Source organism: Boleophthalmus pectinirostris, unplaced genomic scaffold, assembly GCF_026225935.1.
Source record: "Boleophthalmus pectinirostris isolate CB_2022bp ecotype Guang Dong unplaced genomic scaffold, ASM2622593v1 HiC_scaffold_20, whole genome shotgun sequence".
Classification (NCBI taxonomy): Eukaryota; Metazoa; Chordata; class Actinopteri; order Gobiiformes; family Gobiidae; genus Boleophthalmus; species Boleophthalmus pectinirostris.
Genome location: NW_026571153.1, coordinates 10,393,881 through 10,406,044, shown reverse-complemented (window position 1 = coordinate 10,406,044; position 12,164 = coordinate 10,393,881). Strand labels below are relative to the sequence as shown.

Below are 12,164 nucleotides of genomic sequence, written 5' to 3'. Positions count from 1 at the left end.
GCTGATGGAAACCCAGTGCAAACCGCTTGTTTCGGGCATGATGGGACCATTCTCAGCATTAATAATTTGTCTTCACGTGACATGTCCATGTTTGGATGATGTATGATAGAAATCCTTTTCAGAGGCTTTTCCCAGATTGGACTTTTTCTGATGTTCCAACAATCACACCTTTTCAGTGATTTTGAAGGAATACCTGGAATTAAACCATGTTCTGGGAATGTTTCTAATGATTTGAACATATCTGGTGATTTCAGTATCAAATGTGTATAATACTCATTGGAAGGAAAACCAGTGACAGTTGATTGTTTTGGAGATGATGAAAGCCACTGACCCAGATGAGAAGAGCTTAGGTTTGGGCTACACGGTTTGGAGGGGTGTGGGGCTGATGGAAACCCAGAGCAGAGTGCTTGTTTTGGGCATGATGGGACCATTCTCAGCATTAATGATTTGTCATCACGTGACATGTCCGTGTTTGAACTGTGTATCATAGAAATTATTTTCAGAGGCTTTTCCCAGATTGAATTTTTGCTGATGTTCCAACAGCTAAACTCTTTCAGTGACTTTGAGGGAATACCTGGAATTAAACCATCTTCTGGGAATGTCTCTAATGATCTGAACATATCTGGTGATTTGGTTATCAAATGTGAACAAAACTCATTAGAAGGGAAACCAATGACAGTTGATTGTCTTGGAGATGATGGCAGCAACTGACTCAGATGAGAAGAGCTTTGGCTTGGGCTAAATGGTTTGAAGGGGTGTGGGGCTGATGGAAACCCAGAGCAGAGTGCTTGTTTCGGACATGATGGGACCATTCTCAGCATTAATGATTTGTCTTCACGTGACATTTCTGTGTTTGGACTATGTATGATGGGAATCCTTTTCAGAGGCTTTTCCCAGATCGGAGTTTTCCTGATGTTCCAACAATCAAACTCTTTCAGTGATTTTGAGGGAAAACCTGGAATTAAACCATCTTTTGGGAATGTCTCTAATGATCTGAACATATCTGGTGATTTGGGTATCAAATGTGGACAATACTTATTAGAAGGGAAGCCAGTGTCAGTCGATTGTGTTGAAGATGATGGAAGCCACTGACCCAGATAAGAAGAGCTTTGGCTTGGGCTACACGGTTTGAAGGGGTGTGGGGCTGATGGAAACCCAGAGCAGAGAGCTTGTTTCGGACATGATGGGACCATTCTCAGCATTAATGATTTGTCTTCACATGACATGTCTGCCTTTAGATGATGTATGATAGAAATCCTCTTCAGAGACTTTTCCCAGATTGGACTTTTGCTGATGTTCCAAAAGTCAAAGTCTTTCAGTGATTTTGAGGGAAAACCTGGAACTGAACAATCCTCTGGGAATGTTTCTAATGACTTCAACATATCTGGTGATTTGGGTTTCAAATGTGGACAATACTCATTGGAAGGGAAACCAATGACAGTTGATTGTGTTGGAGATGATGGAGGCCACTGACCCATGTGAGAAAAGCTTTGGCTTGGGCTACATGGTTTGGAGGGGTGTGGAGCTGATGGAAACCCAGAGCAGAGAGCTTGCTTTGGACATGATGGGACCATTCTCCACACTAATGATTTGTCTTCACATGACATGTCCATGTTTGGACTACCTATGATAGAAATCCTTTTCAGAGGTTTTTCCCAGATAGGGCTTTTTCTGATCTTCCAACAGTTACACTCTTTCAGTGATTTTGAGGGAAAACCTGGAATTGAACCATGTTCTGGGAATGTCTCTAATGATCTGAACATATCTGGTGATTTGGGTATCAAATGTGGAACTGATGTTAAACATCCCTTTGAGGGGAATCCATAAATATTTGACTCTTTAGGACAAGGTGGTAACATCGATACCATTATTTTACCAAATAACTTTCCAGTTGAACATGGTTTCGGATCGGATATAGTCTGTGGCATTCTTGCTGGCTTTTCATAAATTGATCTCTTATCGAAGATCCAATTTTGAGAGGCTTTGTTTAATATTGAAGGTGCTCCACAAATGTGTGAATATGTAGGACAGGTATGTAGCTGACACACTATACTTGGTATATGCTCCAAAACCTGACCAGACAGAGATGGAAATCCTGGTAAACACGATGTTTGTGGACAGCTGGGCTGCATACATGCCATATTCAAGGTTATATAATCATTATGCTCTGCTGCTACATTTGATTTAGACATTAGTTGTAGAACTGACTCCCGTTTCTTCTGTAAACTCTGAAAGTGTGTGTTTTTACAAAGAAACCATTCTGTATTAAATGATTCACAATAACTCTTTGAAGGAAATCCCTGAATAGCACTTTGTTTGGGACATGATGGCATTGAATTAACCATACTGGGCTTTTGGCACGGAGCAGAAGGTAAACCATATATTGTGGTTTTTGGAGGGCAACTTGGCACCATATTGACGATTCCTCTGAGTATCATTTGATCTGCTGGAAGCTCCTGAAGGATATAAGGCTGTAATTGTTTCTTATGTGTTTTGTAACTTACCGTTCTCAACATATGCCAGTCCTTATACAGTAAACTGTCATTTTCAATACTGGCATGGCTTTTAGATGGAAATCCAACAATTGAGTTTTTTGATGCGCAACTAGGCAAAAGCTCTACCATACTGGGGTATTCCCTTTCTAAATAATCAATAGTTACAGTTTTTTCTTGTGTGGCTGAAGGAAAACCAGCAGTTGCAGCTGCAAAGGGACAGGATGGGAGCATGTTTACCATTTTTTTGAGAAATTCATCATTTTCCAGTGTTTCTTGCGCTATAACAAAATCACACATTTTCTTTTGTGGTATCGTCTCATGTTGGAAATGCCATTTGGATGTTTCTGTTTGAGGTTGTTTTGATGGCATGCCTTCAGTATCGGTTTTACTTGGGCATGTTGGGAGTAGACTGGTCATAGCTGGACATTTTGTAGAAATATGTGGCTCAGCTGAAGGGAATCCAGGTACACTAGCCATTTTAGAACATGTTGGCAAAAGGCATACCATAACTTTCATCATCTTGGGGTCAATATTTTCTTTTACATTATCTGAAAATATGTGCTGTTTTGTCAGTGGTTTCTTTAACAGAATGCATTTCTCCCAAATATGTGTTTCATGTTTGATGTTTGTATCCAATGAGGGTAAACCTGGAATGCTGGATAATTTAGGGCAAGTCCCCAAGAGATTGACTATATTTAGCTTCAAAGCAGATGGAAAGCCAGGAATACTTGTAGACCTTGCACAAGATGGAGTCAATGCAACCATTTTTGGAATATTTTCACTAGCAATGTCAAGAGAGTCCAGGTTGTGTGATTGCAAGAGTACAGGCCTTCCTTTGGTGGGTAACTTGGTGAATAACTGCTTATTATCTTCAGGCCAAGTGAGATCCGACAACTGGCACAATGTTGGCATCCCAGGGACATTAGACGTTGGAGGACAACTTCTGCGCATCTTGGTTGGTGTTTCTTCACAGATATGTTCATGGTGTGTTACAGTCTGTATCTGACAAACAGATCTCTCTTTTGGAATCAGCGGCCTAAGCTCCACTTTAGAAATAAACAAATCACTCTTAATGAGTTCATTGCCTGACTTTGATGGTGACCCATGGTCCTGTTTCAACGTAGTCTCTTGAGTAGAACTCATGTTGGATAAGGTCTGTTTGGATTCAGCCAATTTGTTCTCAGCAGCAGTCATCACAGTTTGTGATTTGCGAGTATGCTTAGTGTTGGTTAAAGGTGCACACCCAGGTATTGAATGACTAGATTCTTCAAATGAAGGTACCCTGGCACCATTTTTTCTAAAGGAGCAAAAAATACCAACAGTTACTGTATAATCAAGGCAATGTATCTACTCTAGTTTATTATCTAGTTCATAACTTACCCCAAATCTCTTATATGGACATCTGATTTAGTCACTCTTGTAGGGCTCATTTTTTGCAATTTCAGTGCTGCAATGGGGTGTAATCCCAAATCAGGTTTGGGCAGTGTAGGAGGAGGGCACTGCCCCCCTTCTGGTAGAGCTGCATTTCCTCTGTGGTTTGTTGGTAGGTGACTAGACTTGGCCAAAGCAACACCATTAGTATATGGATCTTGTTTTTCTGTACGACGTTTAGGGGATGCTCTTGTTCGCCTGGATATTGATGGATCCTTTTGAATTTTGGAATTGTCTGCAAGGTTCAGTCCTGGGTCTAATGATGTTTTAGGACTAGTAGGCAGGAGTGAAGCCATGCTTTGAGGTCTAAGGAATAAACAAATCCAATATAAAAACAAAATGTAGAGTATGTTAAAATATTCTTATGCCACTACACAAAAAAGCATTGTAACCAACTGCTTTATATCGAGTAGAAGCTTATTACTGCACACAGTTTGCCAACCAACTACCCACAAATGAGCACAGAACCACAGAAGCTGACATTTAACATGAACAAAATTACATAACAAGTCAAGCACAAATAACAATTTACAGTCATGTCTCTTTAACTACAACTTCCTTTTCAAGACTAATTACTTGGTAAATATTCTGGATATTTTTATTACTTTTCAAGCAATACTCATTCAGTTGACATTTGACACCAGCGTTTTTGAATGGCATGACAAAATGGGAAGCAGAAGAAACGGATGCTGGCCTACAGTATGTATTAACTACAAACATCTCTCAGTACTACCATATCAGCTTCAGTGTATGCTTTGGTGATTTACCGTATATAGATTTTCATAATGCTACTACTAACATGTTAGTAGGAGAATGGATTTGAGCATCATCATTAATAGCATACCACAATGTAGTCCATACCAAAGCATCACTCCGAGGTCATCTGCCATTCACATGTTAATAACAAAGATTATTCAAAAAGTATCATTGAAAAACAAAGCAAAACCACTCACTTCAACCAACTGAGCATTCTGAAAAATGTGTAAAATAAAGACTAACCCGGGTGATGCTTTGACAGCCTCCACTCCAAAAGATCTGACGCCAGGTGTTTTGTGCTCAGCAGCTGAAAAACATGATAGAATGTAATATAAATACTTACATAAAACAGATGGAGTGTAGGGGAGTGTGTGTACACTTACATGTAGATAAGGGGTCCTCCTCATTCAGAGTGCTCAAGTGTCTGAGAACCTCTGAAAAATAAAAAATCACTGTATGAATAAAGATACATTTACTTTTATTATAGTAAAGCTATTTGTACAAGCAATCAGTCATTTACAGATGAATTGGGAAAGGCGGGGCCACAATAAGTTGGCATGTTGATCAAGTATGTATGTAAAAAGTTGGACTCCCTCTGCAAATGGAATGTATGGAGAGCTGTGGGAGTGTCCTGTGCATTTCTCTCCCCGGATGTGCAATATTTCTATCCTCTCACATATCAGGGCCATCGATACAAGTTACAGGCTTTTATTATTGGATACCTGAATCCTGGTCTTTGTCAGAAGCTTTGACAACAGTATGGAACGGGAGAGGCTGAGGGGGCGGGCCAGACACAGCAGAGGGGCTGCTCTGAGCGAGTGTCTCTACTCGAGGGGGGACAGGAGGTCTCCAAGAGGGGACAAACCCAGAGGAGGAAGCTGACAGGACAGACACAGGATAGACAATGAGAGAGCAGGTAAGGATGGAAAAGAATGGAAAGAAACTGGGAAAAACAGAAAAGAATGTTCTATGCACAACTTCTAAAGCAGTGTCCAATCACAAAAACGACCATTAAAATACATGTCAGTAGCAGTGCTGGGCGATATGGTGATACAAATTGTAATCAAATTTTTGTGAAAATGTTCTATTTTGATAAAATCGTCATATTGAAATTCACTTATATCCTCTTAAATGCAGCTCTAAGCTCAAATAAAGGCACTTTTTTTCAGTCCACACCTCCAATCAGCCTCAGCAATACTGTGAGTGACAGGTGAATCTAACCAATTGCAATGAAGCAGATAACTTCAGTTATTTTTTATTTGATTCTATTAAATTCTCTCTCCACAACTTCTAAAGCAATGCCCAATCCCAAAGCTACCATCAAAATGCATGCAAGTAGTACAAATAAAAAGTTGCCAAACATCGGATGCACTTAATATACTGCTAATTAAAATCTCACATCATGCCAAATTCACTTAAAATTAAAATTCTATGTCCGTGATGGAACACATATCTACAAATTAACAATGAAAATGTTAGTATTTTACAGAACAGAACATGTTAAAACCACAGCAAAGCAAGTGTTAAAAGTACAGACAGCAGGAGGTGTTAGACACATAATATTACATGTCGTGTCTAATTTCTGCTTTTTCTGCCCCACAGCGCTCTGTCCTGGCTCGTCAGCACACAAATGGAGAAACTTGGGAGAGAGACCGGGCTGTGAGAGGGGGGCTTGAGATTTAGGGGGCATCCATTCAGTCTGCCAAGGAGCTGGAGGAAAGACCAGGAGTAACGATAAACATGTCGATCATAAATAAATCTCTTTACTTTTTGGCTATGGGCTCTACCTGATTCGGGGGCAGAGGGCAGACTGGTGGGGCGGGTGAGAGCGCACCCAGTGTCACCCCCAGAGGCCCGGGTTTTGGGCTTCTTGGGAACAGCTGGGGGTGGAGGTAGGACAGGTATGTTTACAGGAGGAGCTGAGGAAGAGGAGGAGGGGGGAGAGTAGAGGGAGGATATGGAAGGAACGCTCTGAGTTCTCCAAGAAGTAGGGCCAGCTGAGAGGGAGGAGCCACACAGAAGGGGTTAATGGACATGAAATAGAAAACAAAGACACGTATTGAATTTGGATAAGACAAGGGTCCATGTACAATAATAATAAAATAATAATAATAAAAAACAATAAAATGGGAAAACAGTTTGTTATTTAGTTATTCCATTTTAGTGTCAAGTTTATTCCAAATAACACTAATCAAAAACAGTCTCGGTACCTATTTTTATTATAATTCTATGCATGGTGTCAGCTGAACAAAGGAAAGTTTATTGCTGCTTCCTGTTTCTCGTCATGGAGTTCAATAATTACTTTCTAGGACAGGAAAGTAAACACGCTGCTATAAAAGAAGAGGACATATTTGTTCACAAAATTGCAATCATTTTTCAGATAAATCCTTCTAGCAGCAGATCTTCCGGGGAAAATAAATCAGAGAGATTAAAATATCCAAATTGAAATAAGCAAGGGGACTGTTTTTTGACTGGTGTTATTTGAAATAAACTTCAAATTAAATATTGGAAATAGAGGTTGAAATCTGTTTTTTTGTTTGTTTGTTTGTTTTTTTGACACTAAAGTGGAATAATGAAAAAACTAACAATTTTCCCATTTTATTGTTTTTTGTTCTTAATTGAAATTCAAAAGAAAGAATGGTACACGACAAGGCATTTCTAAGTTGAATTTTGAATTGAAGTTCGTGAGATATGCAATGCCATGTTACCTTTCTCATAATACCACTTAAATATTGTGGCGCAACCAGTTAGCATAACAAAACAGATTTATTTATTTTTACAGTACAAAATAGCCTTGATTCATATTCATCATAAAGAAGAGAAAAACTTCAGTGTTGACATGGGCTACCTGTTTGTGAGGGCTGAGAGAAGGTAGGAGGATGGGGAGCAGAAGACAGAGAAGAAGAGAGCAGAGTTTTGGGAGGGGCGGAGGAAGACAGACCCAGGGCCTCCCAGCCCTCAGCAGGAGACCAGTCAGAGTGGAAGCTGTGGGGCCTTCGGGGAGCGGCCCGAGGCACTGGAGAGAAAGCAGGAGTGAGAGACAATCGCAGAAGGAAAGAAAGAGATGTGCAGTGAAAAGATAATGGCAGTAAGAAAAACAGAACAGCAACGTATGTATTATCAATGTAGTTCTCATGGTAATAGCAAACTCCTGGAGCCAATGATATCTATTTAGTTCAGGGGTCACCAAACTTTTTTTCTCTGGGGGCCACATTATCAATCCTGACTGTGATGGGGGACCAGGGTCGGGTTGGCCATTTAACAGATTTGTATGACCCTGACGACACACTTTGTTTACATATGTTTGATCTCAAGCTTGTCAGGTGGCAATATACAAATACTTCATATAAATAATTATTTTTAATTGAAAAAAATCAACAAAATACAAGCTGCGGACGTGTTTAAGGTAAAAAAAAATAGGCCATGACAACTTTTGAGGATTGCCTATAGGGCCAGTTTAAGTGGTGGGGGGCAGAGGAGCCTGGGAGCCGGTCCAAGGGGCATGACAGGCTGAAGTCGGTCTTAGTTTGATGACCCCTGATTTAATGTGTTTAAATATGTTTGCTGAATGTCTCTCCATAATCTTCAGTTCTGGCCAAATCCAATGGGCCAAAAAAGTTACAAAAATGAAATACAAAAATGAATACATCTTCATAATAATCAAATCCTCATTTCAAGTGTCTTAATAAAAGCTTTAGTCACTTAATCAAATGTCATTTATTGTTCTCCTGACTGATACCTGAGGCAGCGCCAGGCTGGAAGATGCGAGGCAGAGCAGGAGGGTGGGCGGGGGTGAATGCGGGCAGTGAATAGTCATAGAGAGATGGTTTAGCTGCTTCTGGGATGTCAATCGGACAGGTGGGCGAGAGAGGGAGGGCAGAGGGGTAAAGGGGGGCTGAAATGGTGGAGAAAAAGGAAGGAGAAGAGCTCTGATCCATCTCTGGAGGTAAGACACATGAGAGATGCATGGAGGAGGAAATGAAAACAAAAATAAATGAAACGTGGTTCAAAGAGACAGAAAATGAGTAGATGAAAGCATGGTTAAGTTACGCATATGAGATTCATTACTAGTTTGTTATGACTGGTGGAATGGGATGTAAGTACTTAAAGTTGGCAGTATTATTCATGGATGCATCAACTTTAAGTCTAAAACTGTAGAACATTACCTATTTACATTTTTGACCTGGTGTGCGTAGTAGAAATAAGATCAGGGATTGATGTGTATATTTTTAGAAGGCTTCTAATTTGAACTTTCTGGAGGTAAAGGATTTGAGAAATATTTTAGAAGAATCCAATAAAGTGCTTCTGAGTAACTTTTGAGTAGTGTTACCTGTGGAGCCTGGTTGAATGACAGGCCGCCAAGCCATATCATGAAGTCTATTGACAGAGGAAGCAGAGCCTGTTGAATGGTGCACGGACAGAAAGAAGGAAGAAAAAGGAGGAAGTGTAATTTACAAAAGCGAAAAGATGAAGGAGCGGATCTTAGAGACATGGCCAATACGTAAAGAAAAGTGTTTTGTATGGAGAGAGGTGCATTGATACTTTGCAGCTGATTTCATTAAGATTTCCTGGAGCTCAATTACATTTTAATCTAAGATTTATTTTGACATTTTGACGATCTGGCCATGAAGAGCTGACTTAGTTGGAACTACAACAGGTGAGCGGATGAGTGCTGTTAAACAAGTCTCTTACTCATAAAATTACAGTCACAAGCTCCATTCACAGTTCTTTATGAGTCAGTCTAATCCAGACGTGTCAAACTCAGGCCCGGGATCCAAATTTGGTCCGCGATATAATTATATTTGGCCTGCGGGATCATATCAAATATGTATTAGAGCTGCCCCGCCGGCTACAGATAGGCTACAGAGACATTATTTATTTAAAATGTTATTATTTTATATTACACTTGTCCAGGATTCAATGTTTAAGCAAAACTATTATTAAACATTTATTTTAATAAGAAAAGATTTAACATTACATATCTCGAAAAAAGAGAAAATGTGAAGATGTTTTTGAAATTTTTAAATAAATATTTACTTTGGCCCATGACTTAGTCCAAGTTTTTAATTTTGGTCCTCTGTGAATTTGAGTTTGACACCCCTGGTCTAATAATTTTAGTTGAAAATCAAACTCAAATCAAACTAAACATCACAGGATCCTGAAAATGTGTTGTTTAAATCCATTTTGTATTTTGTCTTGAGTTTTCAGGCCATCTTAAAACTTTTTTGTCTGTGTTTGTTTGCAAATGCATTGTGTCTCTATGGTAACTGCTAAACATTTCACCACAGAGATACATGTAGAACACCCCCAGTGTGATATCGATAGATTGTGTTCATGTGGCATCACAGCATTACATAATTCTAAAAACTGGCAAAATGTTATTTGTTTTCTCTGTTACAATAAATAAACAAAAGGGAAACTCTTTTATCACAATAATTTCAGAACGTTACGCTCTTATTCAACTCCCAAGACATAATTATTGTCAATTTTTTAGGACTTGAAGACATAGGACCTCATTTCCTATTAAGCCAGAGTGTTGGAGACGTGTGGAGATGCTTTTTTAAATATTCCATCCAGTCCTTGTATTTGCAGAGGTCTCTGATGCTAGGCTAGCGCATGTCAATGGTCATAGTTATCCTGCCACTAAAAACAGTCTTACCCACTCCACAAAACACCTGAAGCAAATCTATTATTACACCAGACTGTCGATGTGAATGTCTGTGTTGATAGAATAATTTTAGATGTAAAACCAACCTTGCATTTGAAGGATTTATGTCTGAGCAGCATCAGTGAGTTGTACTCCCTGATAGAAAGCTTGGCAGCAGTAGACTGATATCACCAATCACCTATCTTACCAGCAAAGTAAAATTCCACTGCTGCTGAGAAAATAGTCCCTCAACATGTGACGATTCATGTGATGCAAGATTAGTTTTATTTCAAACATTATTCCATCAACACAGACATTCACATCGACAGTCTGGCATAATAATAGATTTGCTTTGGGTGCTTTGTGGAGTGAGTAAGACTGTTTTTAGCACCAGCGACCTCTGCAAATACAAGGACTGGATGGAATATTTTAAAAAAGTGTCTCCACACATTTCCAACACTCTAGGAAATGAGGTCCAAAATTCTGGACTGTCCCTTTAATGTGGTACATTTGTGGAGCCAGTCTCCAACAAATAATGACAAGGTTTAACATTTGTGAATAAATTTGGATATTTCTTCTAAAAACAGTAAATCTCCTCTAGAGTTACATAGGACCTTGCTCTCCATCCGAAATTATGACAACCTTAAACTCTAGTTGCAACTTGCAAACTCTCACCAGAAACCGAAACAGCATGCGTGGAACCGTGGCTGAACCTCCGCTCCTCGCCCTCATCGTCACTGAAGTCCTCGAGGTTTCCGATGTCACTCTGCTTCATGCTCATGAGGCTGGCCAGACTCTGCATGTCCTCATCCCTACACAGCACAACACCCTGTCTTTAATTATTTATTTAAACTAAACACAAACCTAGATGACGGCCGTGCAAGTTGGACTCACGTGGCCTTGCCCTCCTTGAGAAAGATGCAGGAGAGTTTGATTTTGAGCGTAGCCTCGACCACCTTCACCGAGAGAGGTTTGAGTTGGAGCGTGATGTCATACTGGGCTGGAGTGGCGCTGGCGTATTTTTTCATGTTCACATCAGCAGAGGCTAGGATTTTTCTGCGGCCTTTACTCTCCTGAAATAGAAAATTGGACATGAGTAACAGTAGCAGTAACAGTGGTGGTAAGAATAGTAGTTGACCATACTCAGGGTAGTAATGGTATGACCTGTAGGACCAAAGAAGATAAGCACATGGGATTTCCTGACTTTGTGAAATGTTGTGATGTTACAATAACAAAAAATCTCGGGCATATCATCACTGCAGACGTGACAGATGATGATGATATGTATTGACAGTGTAGGACGATCTATGCTCAGGCAAATACTCTTATGCGTAAGTTTGGTTCTTGTACAAAAGGATGTAACATTGTTATTGTTTAAATCATATTGTACACCACCATCGTACACAGCCCGCCTCTGGATTAATTATAAAAAAGACAGTTTGCAAAGGCTGCAGGCAGCTTACAGTGATGTTTTGCGGGTGTTTTTGAGGAAGCAACAGAGATGTTTGTTACTGCACGAATGAACACTCTGCAAGCTGCACTAAGAACATTAATGTACAGTTTACTCACAGATGAGGTCAAATATCTTGGACATTATGTCACCAGTGACCTCTCAGATGATAGAGACATGTATAGGCAGCAGTGTAAGCTTTATGGCCAGGCCAATATGCTTGTCCGCAAGTTTTCTATGTGCTCCAGTGATGTCAAAATTGCACTTTTTAAATGTTTTTGCTCACCCTTGTATACTGCGCATCTTTGGCGCAACTATAAGAAAAAGAGTTTGCAGAGTTTGACAGTGGCGTATAACAACTCTTTGAGAATATTACTGAAAGTGC

At 39.8% G+C, this 12,164-nt stretch overlaps 1 protein-coding gene across 1 annotated transcript in view; it reads right to left on the bottom strand.

Annotated features, from left to right (window-relative positions):
- The window catches only part of LOC110170728 (EH domain-binding protein 1-like), a 31,593-nt gene that overhangs the window by 11,968 nt on the left and 7,461 nt on the right, over positions 1 to 12,164 (bottom strand). The window contains 10 exon segments of the mRNA XM_055156757.1: positions 4,926 to 4,989; positions 5,066 to 5,116; positions 5,405 to 5,560; positions 6,249 to 6,392; positions 6,470 to 6,679; positions 7,531 to 7,698; positions 8,422 to 8,622; positions 9,013 to 9,081; positions 11,005 to 11,141; positions 11,224 to 11,402. Coding sequence (XP_055012732.1) covers positions 4,926 to 4,989; positions 5,066 to 5,116; positions 5,405 to 5,560; positions 6,249 to 6,392; positions 6,470 to 6,679; positions 7,531 to 7,698; positions 8,422 to 8,622; positions 9,013 to 9,081; positions 11,005 to 11,141; positions 11,224 to 11,402 — 1,379 coding nt within the window.